This window comes from Topomyia yanbarensis, chromosome 3, assembly GCF_030247195.1.
Source record: "Topomyia yanbarensis strain Yona2022 chromosome 3, ASM3024719v1, whole genome shotgun sequence".
Lineage (NCBI taxonomy): Eukaryota > Metazoa > Arthropoda > Insecta > Diptera > Culicidae > Topomyia > Topomyia yanbarensis.
In genome coordinates this window covers 101,290,768-101,305,672 of record NC_080672.1, presented here as the reverse complement: position 1 = coordinate 101,305,672, position 14,905 = coordinate 101,290,768, and the positions used below count along the sequence as shown (strand labels likewise).

The 14,905-nt window shown below is 37.9% G+C and overlaps 1 protein-coding gene across 1 annotated transcript in view; it reads right to left on the bottom strand.

Moving 5' to 3' along the window:
• The window catches only part of LOC131689815 (protein gooseberry-neuro), a 166,499-nt gene that overhangs the window by 74,429 nt on the left and 77,165 nt on the right, over positions 1–14,905 (bottom strand). The window contains exon 4 of the mRNA XM_058975126.1: positions 5,975–6,104. Coding sequence (XP_058831109.1) covers positions 5,975–6,104 — 130 coding nt within the window. The remainder of the gene's footprint in view (positions 1–5,974; positions 6,105–14,905) is intronic.

Sequence of the window (14,905 nt, the reverse complement as noted above, 5' to 3'; positions counted from 1 at the left end):
AAAGTTGTGGAAAAATCTGAAATTCGGTAAAACAAAATTAAGCGTGAATACCATGAGAAAGACTACTAATTGTGATCGCTATTGAAGCTTCAATTGAAGAGTTTTCGGGTTGGAGCAAATTTGGGCAATTAAAACCTTCGCTAGAGGAAGAAGCATCATTATATCATCATCCCTCATCGAGAGTTTTATTACAAAACAGGTAATCTTAGCTTTTAAATGACAAATTTCAACATATGTTTCATTCAAAGTTCACTAATAAATACAAAAAGTTTAACTTTTTCATCTTCAAACATCTATATTTTTCAGAAATTCGCATTTTTCAGAAATTCACAAGGATTTTCCTAATTATAAGTGTATATGAAGTGTACATATATACAATTGAATTGAATTGGAGTTGACGTAGTTTTCAAATTTTGGCACATGCCTTCCCATAGTGCAACGTTTCGAAGGGATATCCCTACATATTCAGGGGAAAGCAAGGTTTGAACAATAATTAGTTACAGTTTTCTTATAATACAAACATTTTGAAAATTTTGGCGTGACTACAAACATTTTATTTGTCGAGTAGGATGTAATATTAAATTTGTTTCCGTGAGTAGCTCTGTTCAATACTACAATGCAAGAATCATTTTTAAGAAAACAGCAGACAAAAATTGTTTTGTCTTCTGAAATCTATACAATCACATTGCACACATCAAATTAGCTTGAATGTTAACAAATATTTCAGATTAGTAGAAGATCCTGTGACACTTAGAAATGTACAGAGAAATAGTAAGATATATGTGAGCCGTGACAGTTGCCACGAACACAAAGACAGAGAGATAGGCAAGATAGATTATGGGAGGGGGGATGTGACGTATGGTAACAGATGGAATTTATTCAGTGGATTAGCCGAAGTAAATGCCTTTAGTATTGACGAGAGACAAAAAAAGATTCATTTACTTTGTAGTGAATTCCAGAAATGAAAATAATTTATATTTTATAACAAAATATTTAAAAAATAACTTGTGTTTGTAGATAAGTATAATATCTATGGACTCTGAAAGCTCTTTTCACGCACTACCGAAAAATATAATCATTTGGTAAATAGATTGAAAATCACTTGAATTTAACACAAAATGTTCGAATTAAGAAAATTTACACAGCCGACGCCTCGACAGATAATACCGAGCACGGCGCCGATAGGCGGAAGGAGAGATGCCACTTACTCCTATACGTATCTCATCAAGGAGCTTGCAGCCATCGATAAATATCCGTATGGGATTCTTTTATCTGGTCGCCATCAATCGGTCACATTTAGTACTGGGCTCAGCTGTGTAAACAGACTTGTATCCCGATTGGAACCGCGGTCGTGCCAGGCCCGGTCACGAGCTCGGTATAGAAGACCGATTGGTGGCAGGTCCACGTCAGTATATTCCCGATGAATCTCGCTGACTACCTGTAGCAGGAAGCACTCCTCTGCGGCTGTCCGCTCCAAAAATTCCAGTGCACTTCCAGCGAGAGTGAGTGCAGCCACCCAATGAAGGAGGAGAATCTCGGCCGCCTCACAGGTTGCTTCAGCAGGCCAAAAGCAGTGCGGATTGTCCCGTGGTATAGGGAATGTTGATAAAATCTCAACGATACCCCGTAGAACATTTTGCTGTGGATAAGCGCCTTGCTAATGTTCAGTGCAATGCGACGATTGCAGCACTGGTGTTGGGAACTGCTTGTTTTAAATAGTCGCAACCGGTTCCGGCAGTCGACTTTGATTCGTCGAAAGTGTGAGAGGACGGAATATGGTTAACCCAAGGATTTTTGGTTTCTTGCGGTAGAGAACGATGGTTCCATCCAGCAGGATCGGCTTCCATGTTGCGATATGGTTTGTGCTGCAGTAGTGTGTAATCAAGCTTTTAGTAGGTGACATGTTAAAACCGACCGATATGGTCCTACGGTAGCTTGAAGTTTACTAAGGGTTCCTCTGATCGTCCTTACCATCGCAACCATCACGATGTCATCAGCGTAGACGAAGACGTAGATCCACGCTTGTAAGCTGGCATCAGAAACAGTGTGACTGTGAGGACAGATCCCTGAAGGTTCACATTATTCTCCAAAAAGGCGTCGAATTGGCCACTCTCGATTCTCACCCGGAAGGAGCGGTTAGATAAGTAGCCGCTCAAGAAGTTTCTGGTGATGCTCCAGTTGGGCAGTTCTTGCAGTATTCCATGATGCCACATGATATTATATGACTTCGTCACGTCGAGTATAGCGATGTCGTCGTGCAGGCCGTCAGTTACGGATAGACGTACCACCTTTGCAAGAGTTTATGCTCCTCCAATTGGTCCATCAGCTGTCTTTTGACCATTCGCTCCATCGCCTTAGCGAAGCAGGGGAACAAGCTGATCCGACGTTATGTTTCCTTGATATCGCTTTAGGATAGGATTGCTAGGGCTTCTTTCCATGGAGCGGGTATCGTCACTTCAAATGCGGTTAATACTATCCAATACCGCCCGCTTGGTTAACGCCGAGAAATGTCGCAGTAGAGGATAGTCAACGTCGTCCAATCCGGCTGGCTTGCTGTGTACAGATTCCAATTCCGCAAAAAGTTCATTTCTAGTGAAAGGCTGGTTGTATATTTGTTCTGAATCGGGTTCGAAACGAATGGTCCTACTTTCAGCTCTTTGCTTGGTTCGCAGAAACGCAGTTTGAAGGTCGGAGTCTGAGGACAGGGAAGCATTAGCGATGTTCGTGGGATCGATCGTCGTGCGACCGTGGCGTAGCCACTGTATCGCCGCTTTCGCTTAGGGCATTGACAGTCCGCCAGACTCTGATGTCGAGGAGCCTTGGGAGATACTTTCGAAGATTGTGGTTCAGCTGGCGTTTTTGCCTCTTTAATGGGTTTCCTGACCACGTGTTAGGTCTTTCTGAAGTCATCCGTTAGCTGACTTCGGCGCGGGACGTCCACAGAAGTCTTCTTCAGTGCCCGTAACGCAGTTGGACGAGCTATCTCTACCTCTGAGCACCATAACTGCACCGCCTCTTCGGGAGGATTCTCACTTATCAGGAGGAAGCAGGAATTAACAGCATGGGTAAACATACTGGTGAGTTCATCCGGTTTGTATGACACGCTCCGATTTATTAGATCGTCGCACAGTGGGATGGAATAAAAAAAAAGACGGACATTGATATTTGCGACGAAACTATTGGCTATGGCACTTTGATGTCTTCGGAAAGGTTTCTTTATTTTTTAAGTAGTTTAATATAGTGGAAAATTTTGCTTTAAGGGGGTATATACGCAAATGAAAAAAATAACTTTGCAAGTTGTTGCCAAAATTGATAGTAATGTATGGAAAATTTGTAGACGAAATGATTTTATGAAACTTTGCTGAAGTAGCAAAATGGCTATCTGTTAAGCGAAAAAAGTTATTGGGTGAAATTGGAGTACAGGTCGGAATACCCCCTTAAAAATGGTTTTTTATTGTAACTTTTTCAATTGATTTTTTACAGTTTTTCGATGCTCTAGAAAGTTGCAGAAGCTTTCAAAACACACCTTTTTGCGGAATAGACCAACTCTCTATCTCTTCGTTTTTAGGATGTATGCCTGTTTATTTGGCATTTTTGGGCTAACTTTAAGGGGCTATGGTTTGTAGGGTAGCAGGTAGTTGCATCTAAATTTATTTTTTTGTTATTCAGCAAGAAATACCCTGTTGATACATATATAAATCATAGGGGGATCTAATGGGATCCTTGGAATAATGTGGGGTAAAATAGATTGAATTGATAGCCATTTTGCTCTTTCAATAAAGTTTCATAAAATCATTTCGTCTACAAGTTTTCCATACATTACTATCAATTTTGGCAACAACTTGCAAAGTTATTTTTTCATCTGCGTATATACCCCCTTAAAGCAAAATTTTCCAACACTATATTAAACTACTTAAAAAATAAAGAAACCTTTCCGAAGACATCAAAGTGCCATAGCCAATAGTTTCGTCGCAAATATCAATGTCCGGCTTTTTTTGATTCCGTCCCACTGTGCGTCGGCGGTCTCCTCGTAGTGGATCCAGTCTGCTTGATCATAAAACCACCGCATTCGGCGGGTTGTTGACCCGAGCAAACGAAAAGCCCATAATACCCCCATGCTCATGGGGTTTGTCATGGGTGTCTGAGATGGGTTTAACCCATGAAAACACCATCACCATGGTCCGGTAGATCCCATATAAAACACCATATGTTGGTGTATTTATGGGTTATTGAGACCATTTTATGGTGTTTTGGTGGTTGTGAATTTTGGCACGGACCATGTTTAAGGTCTTTTCAAGGGACTATGTGGTGTTTGAACCCATGAGTATTTACTCGGGGAAGGTGGTGTCTGATCGTACGTAACCTGGATAGGGAAGTGGTGACTGTTGCATGGATCGGCAAGGACAGTTCGCCCACAAGATCTTGCCAGCACCCCTGAGTAGTTAGTGACTTTATTTGTCCGCGGAGAAATATCAAACTGTCATCGTTGAGAACAATGGCGTCGTTGTTTTCGACTAATTCGGTGATGTCGTTTCCTCTCCTGTTACATGTGCGTGAGCCCCACATCCTGTGGTTCCTGTTCACATCTCCCATGATGACGAATGGAGTCTCAACTGGGTCAATGAACCGTTAAAGTTTGTAGCCTACATTACGAGTACTGCCGGGAATATACAAGGATATAACGATGCACTGAACTGTAACTGAAGATATCGGTTGGGATACCACATCGACCCGGATGGCCAGACCCACCGTCCTGTAGATGTTATCTTCGCTTTCAACATCCCACGAGTACCGGTGTCTAAACCATGATACCGGATTCGTCTGACCCCTGATGTGCATCTTCTGCTGTGTCAAGCAGATGAGCTAGGTCTGTGCAATGATGCTTTGCAGGTCAAAACTGTAAAGTGGAAACTAAACAAGGGCTGGTTCATGTCCATTGTGCTAGCTCCTTCCCTGACTTCTATTCCGTTTAAAACATTTTGGTGGCTAGCGGAGAGGTACGCATAACCTCCAACGACATTTTGCGAATGCCTAATATACAAACAGCAGATGGTTCCGGACTGAGTGTACCATACGACGAGCTTGAGTGGCTCAGAAATGCTAAGTAAAGTTGGAGACTCCGAGCCCGAGGAACAAATTTGGAGAAGTGTGGAAACTGAACATGTTTCGAGTTTTTCAAAAATACCGCAATAGCACCGGAGCCAATGATCCGGGATTTAAGATTCATTATTGCAACCGATATACCGGTATTTTCGGTAACAGAATCTTTTAGTATAGAGCCACCTCATTCAAATTAGATCAACATGATAGAATTAGAAATGTTTACGAATAAGTTTCATTATTAGGGGCTTCCGCGTAGTTGGTAAATCGATTGGCTTATACGCAGCTCACCTGGGTTCGATTCCCAACCCCGCACATAGGGTTAAAGACTTCTAAAATAGATTTTCTAAAGCGGAAATAGATGCGAATGACCCTAATGTTAAAACTTCTGTAATAAAAAAAGCTTCATTATTTGCATATATCTGGTTACCAAGTCGATCTGCCTGATGGGACGAAGTACAAACACAAATCTTTGACTTTCTAAAAATCGATGATGGCCTTATCTAACATATTCTCTCAATGGGTACCAAAGCGGTTATAAGCATTATGATGTCCATACTTTTTTTGTTGGAATAATATTGTATAACATTCTGCGACGCTACCAAAAATGTTACGATTAGCTTATTACGTACTTTCGAACCACGTGGATCTCCTTCATCTCGTACCCGCTTTCCGAAACAACAAATGATGTCGTAAAATCACAAAAGCAAAAGACCCACCACAATTAATCATCTTTTTCTTTCATCCGTCCCCACTGACTAGTAGTTGCTTTGGGTGCGGCACATCAGTATACCAAACTAGACAAAAACCAACCCGGGTCACGAACCGACCCCGACCCCCTCCCCCCCCCCCAAGCCTCTCTGCCCAAACCTACCTCCCAGAATCCCGTGGATGCTGTAATCTTTCCGTCCGTCGTCGTCCTTCCGGCCGTCACCTGGAACGCCACCGCCACCACGCAGTAACCGGCTGATGGACGAAACACTCGGGGGATCCGAAACGCCTTCCTGTAATTGAACGATAAAAGCAGAGAGGACAATCAGAGTCAGGTGGTTTTGCTAAATTTCGTCTTGCACAGTAAGGATTTATGTGTGGAGTCTTGCGTTGGATCCGGCAGACCGGCGGTGGTTGACATTTGCAACCGAGCGAATTCTGAGCAGGTAATAATCTTGAAGAATAGCCTTGTTTAGCGGGGGTTTAATAATGTCGACGGATGCAGGAGAAGTGGACGAAGCAGTAATTGCTAGACCAGGTAGGTACTGCGCTACACCGAGCAAGCTTCAAAGACGAAGTTTGTCAGGGACATGAATACGAAGTAATCACCGGTGTTAGATTTTTCTGATTGAGGCGCGGTTTAAATGTTCCAGAAAGCTCTTGACAACAGTTTTTACGTTTCGTTTCTATAACATTACTAAAGCAAAAGATTTCCAATAAATTCTGTAAAGAATATTGAATAATTTGTTAATCTAATATTGACAAATTACCTCTATATCAATTTTTGAAAAACTTTTGGTTTGGTTAAAAGTTTGTGTTGAAAGTTTGGAAATTTAACCGGGAGCGTTAAAATTAAAAAATGCTTCATGACAAACACTCATTTTCTAGGGAATCGATTTTCTACCAGCAGCACCGGATCCGACTACTGTTTACCCACGTTCATTCATCGTTGCACTGTTTGGTTCTCATTATAGACAGAATCGTTGAGCTTCTCAGGACGAATGCAGTGCAATGGCGGCAGAGCGCATACCACCGTGGTGGCTGTTGATGTGGCTACGCCGAAAATGACCGAAAAAGTGTGAACCCTTTCACAGCTTCTAATTAAATTTTCCCACCTTTCAGTTGCGCCTCTTTCGGCGTCGTCGTGCTCGTGTGTTTACCGAGCTGTTTACCGTGGCAATTATGATTTTACATCCACCCTGATCCTCCTGTGCTGCCTCCTGGTTCACCACCGTGTCCAACATACTACCTCAGATCAGACTCGAACTTCACACTACTGCCGTGCCGCCATCCACCGCGACCGGAAAACCCATGCTTCGAGCAAAACATTGAATGGTTCTTAACTGACAGCAGGCTGAGGTAAGAGGAGTGGGATTGGGCATTATATCAGAAACTGTAATGATGATAGAAACAGTTTTATGATGTTTGAGAAAATTATACTGCTTTAACACCTCCCGAACGAGCAAACAACGCTGTATAGTGTGTTTGTGTGCGCGCAGAGCTTCAAAGTTGAGCTGGACGTGAGCCGTCTGTCCATTAGGGCCTTTTTTCACTCGACTGGCCATTGTGAAGTATAGGCGAGAAACAATCAAGGAATCGAGAATGTGGAGAAGAGTGAACAGATAGAATTACATTTCGCGGGGCTGTTCTTCGATCGATTCTTAACATCGTTAAGTATTGTTGAATTAGTTCAAAACAGGAAAGAGAATATTTTCCGATACTGATTTTTAAGGTTCGTCGCGGTGCGGATGTGGGCGGTAAATGAATAGTCTGCACCGCAACCGAGCAAAAATATTAAAACCGCTTACAGCAACCGCACTGCATTTACCGCACCGCACCGCACAGTGGCGGCTCTTCAAACAAAAGTCGGACAAAACCTCAAATGTTACCTAATTTAGCTGAAAATCACAATTTAAGCTAATTTTGAGGTGCTGAGCTCGTTTTTGATGTCAAAAGTCGTAAAATATTAAATGTATTTTTCCATACAGTGTCATTGAACCTTTCTTATAACTATGATCCCGTTTTCATGATAGATTTTCCGTTACTGTTCACCAATGTCAACAATATCATAAAAAATGAAGGACACTACTTAAAAACCATTGTTGAACGTGTTGGTTTACTGTAAATTGTCTAACTATTTGACACAAAACACCATGCGTCTCCATATCAGCAACAAAGCTTCAAAATCTGCTTAAAACTTTTTGCGCACCTAGGCGCAGAACGAGACCATGATATTCGAAAAGTAGAGGTAATTTCACATAGAATGTATACTATGTGATCGTTCCGAACTGATTCCGAAATTTGTACAGAATACATTAGTGAACAAAATATTTTTGATCTGGCCACCTTAAACATATTTAAACTAAAAAGTCACAGTTCCAAGCAAATTTATCGAATGAATTTTACTCACTAACCAAGTTCTTTCGTTCCTCTACACAATGAAACTAGTTGTGCTAAAATCGGACCAAAATCAAAAGAGCAACATGCATTTGAAGTGAACAGAGCAATGGTGGTTTCGGAAATGAAAATCAATAAAAAATCCGGACTTTGGTACGTTTAAACTCGTGTTAAAAATCGTGTTCTTATCCAATGATCATAAAATTTTGAATATACATCATTCAATACATGGAAATTCAGGAAAAATATTAAATATCAATATTTCAAAAATAAATTTTTGAGGTTTTGGCCAGCCTCCGGCCACTGTGCACCGTGCGGTAGTGCGGTAAAATTCATGTATTTTTAAAAATTGTGTTGAAAAATTATTCATTTATTTTGTGTAACCATATATAATAAAATATTATTCTTATTTACACGAAAATAAACTTTGATAGATTCCTCAGAATACAACATTTATTAAAAAATCAACTTTGCAAGTTTTATTAATAAAATGACGTTCATTTTGAGACAAATACTTTCGAAACAAGGTAAAACATTATCAGCCCCCTAAATATTAGCATAGCACTGAAGTCCTATGAAATGTAGCTGTATTTCATCATTATACATACAAAAACGTTCTTCCGCAGCAATTAATAGGGAAAGTTTTAATTTAAATATCCTTCAGTTAATTGAAAAATGGAATAATGAAGTTGTATATTTTTTGCATTCGATGAAATGAACGCATTTACGTAATAAAATTCACCTTTAATTCTTAAAGGAAATTCACAAAAAAAATAAAGAAAAAACACCAGTAATTCTTTATATTTTCCCAATACAGTGACATAAAACATGTTAAATTTCATCTATAAGAACGACGTCATATTTGACGAATAAAATCGTTCTACACATAACGTCTAATCAGGAATCCATCCCATCTCAACCGGTACAGCGTTGTTGAACATTTAAAAACTGCAAAAGATGTATGATTTACAGCAACCAGCAGAAATGTTATTACAATTATGGAATTTTAGGAACAAAATGCCCTAAAACCCTAACTTCGCATTTTTCAAGAAACGGATGTATTCTTAATCAAATACTAAGAGTGCTCCCTTAAAAAATGTATGAGCAGTAATTTTCTAATGGCTAGTTCGAAAGTTCCAGCATTTTGTGTATTTTTTCTAATATTTTTCCATAATACCAAGGTGTCCATATTTCCAAACTATGCAAAATTTGGCATCTGGGCTAACTTTGATTTATGTCACAGGCTTAGAGAAACACAAAAATCGCAATACCCTACACTAACTTCGCAAGCTTTACATTCAAAAAGTTTCAAAACTGAAAAATATTAGTTGTTAATTTGGTAGAAAATATTTCCAGTTGGATGAACAGTGGACGTACGTGAAAATACAGTTATGTAGAATACTTTTTGAGAAGGAGTCTTATAAAACGGACTGCAGAAAAAATCATTGCGAATTTACACAAAATTCAAAAGAAATACGATGTTAAGGAACGAATGATAAGGCAATAAGCTCAATTTGTAGTCCTTTTTTATTTTGGACGCTTTTCATACATTTGTCTCCTTTACTGCCAATCCCTCCAAATTCGTTTGGATTGATGATGTTAATTACATTCTTTGGGTTGTTTTCAAGACTCAGTATTATTAGTTCATACTTAAGTTCTCCAAAGTAATCAAAATTCACTATTGAGAAAATGTCATCGAAAACGATTCATAATTTCACGATAGCCATGAGTAATCAGTAGAAATGATGCAATTTTAAATTGGATTTGATAGTCCAATTCAATTGTTTTTCAATTATTGGATTGTGCATTTTATGTGTTTAAAAAGGTTCGAACAGACCTTATTCAATCCTTGATAAAGACAAGAAAATACAGTCGAAACGTTGGAGAGAATAGCAAAGTCTGTACTGCATATATCTTAAGACTGATGATCGCATCACAATAAGAACATAACCAAGACAGTCGGAACAACAGTTATCGGGATATTTTATTCACGAATTTCGTATCGGATTTTTCTGCCAGAGTAGTGTGATTCATGGTAGATGTACCCCATTAGGCATACGGACCTTTGGCATACGTACGTTAGGCATAATAAACTTTAGGCATAATATACGTTGGGCATAATGGACGATAGGTATAATGGACGATTGGCATAATGGAAATTAGGCATAAATTATTGCTTCAAGAAAATATATTTTTGGCGGTGATGGCCTAGAATGATAAGAGCGTAAATGCTTGAACTTTTAAGATATAATAGAATTACTCTGGAAGCTGATCAAACTCGATCAGCAATTTATTCTACTGTATATACTTGAATAAATCTGAACTCAAATAAAAGAAACAGACCGAATGCATGATATGCGGAAACTTAGCTTGCGTTAATTTCTCTACGTACAACCTATAAATTTCAAATGACCAAAATAGCTTCTGCAATTTTACAAGTAATAGTTGAAATACTAGTATCTGATTGATGGTGAAAAGCAATTGTTTTTCATTGTTATTAATATAGTGGAATTAAACGGAAGACATCTGTCTTAACAAGATTAATTGTGACATTCCGCCAAGTGGCTCAAAAAGTTTTAAATTTTGTAAAAAAAATGTAATTCATCTTATTTTTTCCATCTTTGATAGTACTCCTAACGAACTGTCTTTCGCTTTTCCAAATAAAATTTGCAGAAAACCCTCTAAAAAATCACGAACTTTGCTCATTTTATCGCCACATCTTCGTATCTAACCCCTTATGCTATGAATAATGCACATCAACTTAGATTAGCTCTTACATACATGTATGAAGCACACATACATGTCCAAGAAGAAAATATCTGCTCTTGAAGAACAGCTCATGAAAGAAAGAATGATGCATTTTATAAATGTAAATATTGATTATCTCCTATATTATTAAGTTCAATGATTATATTCTTGAGGCCATAAAAATAAAACTACGGAAACTGTCTGATACGAGAGAGAGTTTATTTGTGTACTGTGACGAGGTACCGAAACGAAAAAGGTATCGTCACAAACGTAAAATCAGTAGCCTAAGGCTGATGCTGTACATAACAGTGCAAGTTTCCATAGCCTCCAAAACTTAATGTTTGTTCATTGTTTGGCTTTTTCAAATATGTGGATGTAACTGTATTGGTTATACATATAATAGGCTTGAAATGTGCTTGTACCAAACTGTTGACTTAAATCAAGGGATACTTTCTTCATTTCGTCCATGGAAGAAATAGAAAAAAAAAACGCTACGGTTGCAAGGGATAAATATGTCGCATGGTATGTTTCATTTTGGAGTCTCTCGTTAAACCCGAAAAACAAGTGTTGGATTGTTATCTGTATAATAACGAAAGCCTTACGATTACTTTTATATTTTTGGGAATTATGCTTATCGTCCATTATGCATAACGTACATTATGACAACCGTCCATTATATCTAACGTATATTATGCCAATCGTCTATTATGCCTAACATCCATTATGCCTAATATACTTATGTCTAACGTATTTATGCCAAACGTCGCGCACCCATTCATGGTTATGATGGCAGGATCATAGTTACGACTTTCGAAATTTTATGTACCCTATAGTGATATTTTATTCTTGTATTTATTATCGAATTTGACACCTGGAGTAATGCGACTCATTTTCGAGATATCATAATTTCGTAATTATGACTCGCGGTATCGTGTTTAGTGAACTATATCACGAACACGATTTGTGGCTCTATAATGAATTTGGGTTATTCCGCGCGAAGTGATCAAGGCACGTGTCGAGGTCGTTTACCTACCTACCGGATTTGAACCAATTTAAGAGGAATTGTTCGTCTAGGGCCAATACATGAAAATCCAAATTTTTGTTCCAATTGAATCCCCATCCCGCGGGCCATGGACAACTGTTTTGACAAGTTGGTAAAACCTTTGATGTTCTTTTGATTATATCTCAGATTCTATTTACTCCAAAAATAAATCGCATTTTTTTTTAAGGAAATAAATTCAAGGAGTCCAAAGAAATATTAGTTTTTTTTCGGAAGTGCGGCCATTTTTGCTATTTTTCCAGTTAAAAAATCAAAGCTCTTTTTCTCGCAAGATGTATATTTTATTTGATAGTTTTTATCCCATCGTGTTCCTTATGCATTTTTACATAAAAAACACTTATAATCTCAATATAATCTTAGCCTATCCTCGGATACACCGTTTTGAAACGAAAAAACTCAAATTTCTCATATACATTATAGGGTGGGACAAAAATTAGATTCCAGCTCTGAGCAACTTATTAGGTACCATTTGGGTCCTAGAACAACTGTGCAAATTCTTAGCTCGATCCCTGAAACTATATTTTTGCGCCCACAGTTTAAAATTAACATGGGAAAATCAACTTTTACAAAATAATTTCTCCAGGAGTCGCCCATTTCGTCCTAAAAATAAATCGTTACGTGGCTTTTATAGGAAATTTAACAAAGAAACAAAGTCTCGAAAACCACGAAACGATCTGACGCTTGAGGAAAAAGTTATTAAGCAGAAATCGATTGATGCTCTGACGATTGATAAAATATTCATTTTTTCTAGCACCACTGCTGTTGGTTGTCCAATTATACGCTATTTTGTTTTAATCCTCTCTTAATGTGTCTAAATCGTTTATCTATACTATTGGGCTACTTCGCAAGGTTTTGAGGGATAAATAGAGGCTTCTTTTGTACATAATAGGAGAAAGATAAATTTTTTGTATATTATTAGAACATCAAAAGCAGTGATGCTATGCAAAGTGAAATTTTCATCAATCATTAGGGCATCAATCGGTTTTTGCTTAATAACTTTTTACACAATTATCAGATCGTTTTGCAGTCTTCTATATTTTGTTTTCTTGACAAATTTCCTATAAAAATCAGGCATTCACTTATTTTTAGAAGGTAACGTGTGACTCTTGGAAGAATTAATTTGCAAAAGACAATTTCTCCATACGAAATCCTATGTAAACTTTAAACAGTGGGCGCAAAAATATAGTTTCACCGATCGAGCTAAAAATTTGCAGAGTTGTTCAGGGAGCTAAATGGGACCCAAAAAGTTACTCGGAGCTAAATTTTATTTTTTTCATATAACCATGTCCCACTCTAATATACAATCGCAAGCGAACAACTACAAAAATTCAACTTTAGTATACTGAGTTCACACATAATTTATCGAAAAGTACAGGAGGGATGATGAAAAACTACGTCTTTGTTTTGCCTCAAGTAGCTCAGGCTCGGTTTTTATGACCATTTGGAAATTTTCTCAAAATTTGTCGATAAAAATGGAATTTTACATGGTTTACGTTTCTTATATTTTCCTTCGAAACGGTGTATCTTGGTTTGGCTAGAATTATATTGAGATTAATTTGATTAATTTGCATACGTAGCGATCGCAGCACTGTGGGTGAAGTTCTTGTACACTAAGAAAAAGGGGTGTAAAAGAATACTTCACACCTCACTGGTATACCTCAGAGCAGTGTCGACCAATACATACCAAAGAGCGAGGATTCTTGGAAAGATGTTGCAGCTTGTAGCTTGTATAAAGCTACGCGCTGATTTCTATTTAATTAAACTTTTATCTACGGATAAACGTAAAAATGTAAAAACATAAGCCATTGTTGCAAGACGGATTAGGCATGCTCATATTCTTATCGCGGAAATCGCCTAAAATTCCGAATAGGCAAGCGGAATTCCGCAAAAGAAATCCTCCCGTGAATAATACTGGTAAACTTCAGGAAAACCAAAAATACCATGAGTCTCCATGATAAAACTAATTTCAAAAATGTCCAAATTTTAACCTTTGGCGCAAAACGGCGCATAAAGCCACTATGATTTTCGAAAATTAGACGAAATTTTACGTTCTGCTGCACTAGATGCGATCCTTCAACACGTGTTTACCGATAAAGAGATATAAAATATAAATAAGTCAGTTTTGAACAACATAGTTATGTTCATTTCATTGGTAACTTTTTGAACACAGATTATTTCTCGAATCCAAGTATACCATGAAATTTCTGAAATGATTTGCTATAGGAAACACTTATATTAGGGTGTCCCAAAATGATATGTTAAAAAAGTCGTCGGGCTCACTTCTTAAATTGGTATTAGGACCATTTTCTTATTCAAGGGGAATTTTTTAAAACTTCCCTACTGGTGGCGAATTTTATTTTTAGAAAAATTAATCGATTTTAAGGTAAAATTTCAAATTATGCCTATAGAAGTGCTATTTTTCTGGATATCCAAATGGAGAAGTTTGGTGAGTCAGTTTGTTCAAATTTTTGATTAAAAGAGCGGTAGAGTTATTGAAACTTAGTAAAAAGTGTGAGTACTAAAAGCTTTTAGCTAGTTTTTTTTCAAATCCGGGTATCGATAAAATTTTAATAGTATAAGAAACATTTTCAAATAGTTGAACTGAATACAGGGGCGTAATTTTGCGGAAGAAAGTATATATCTACGGCTAATGGGATATGGGTTTTTGAAGTTTATATTAGACAACCTTTTGACAATTTATGCTATTCATTAAATATAACACAGTTCTGCAAAATCTAACAATTTGAGTGTGCTTAGTCCGCATTTTGTTTTTTTGGGAAAATAAAAGGGAAATGATTAGGGTTAGCTGCACCGACCCTTTTTGGCGAGAACCGGTACTACGGTACTGAAGCCCTCAGTACCGGTAAAGTACCGGTACTCGAATATTTT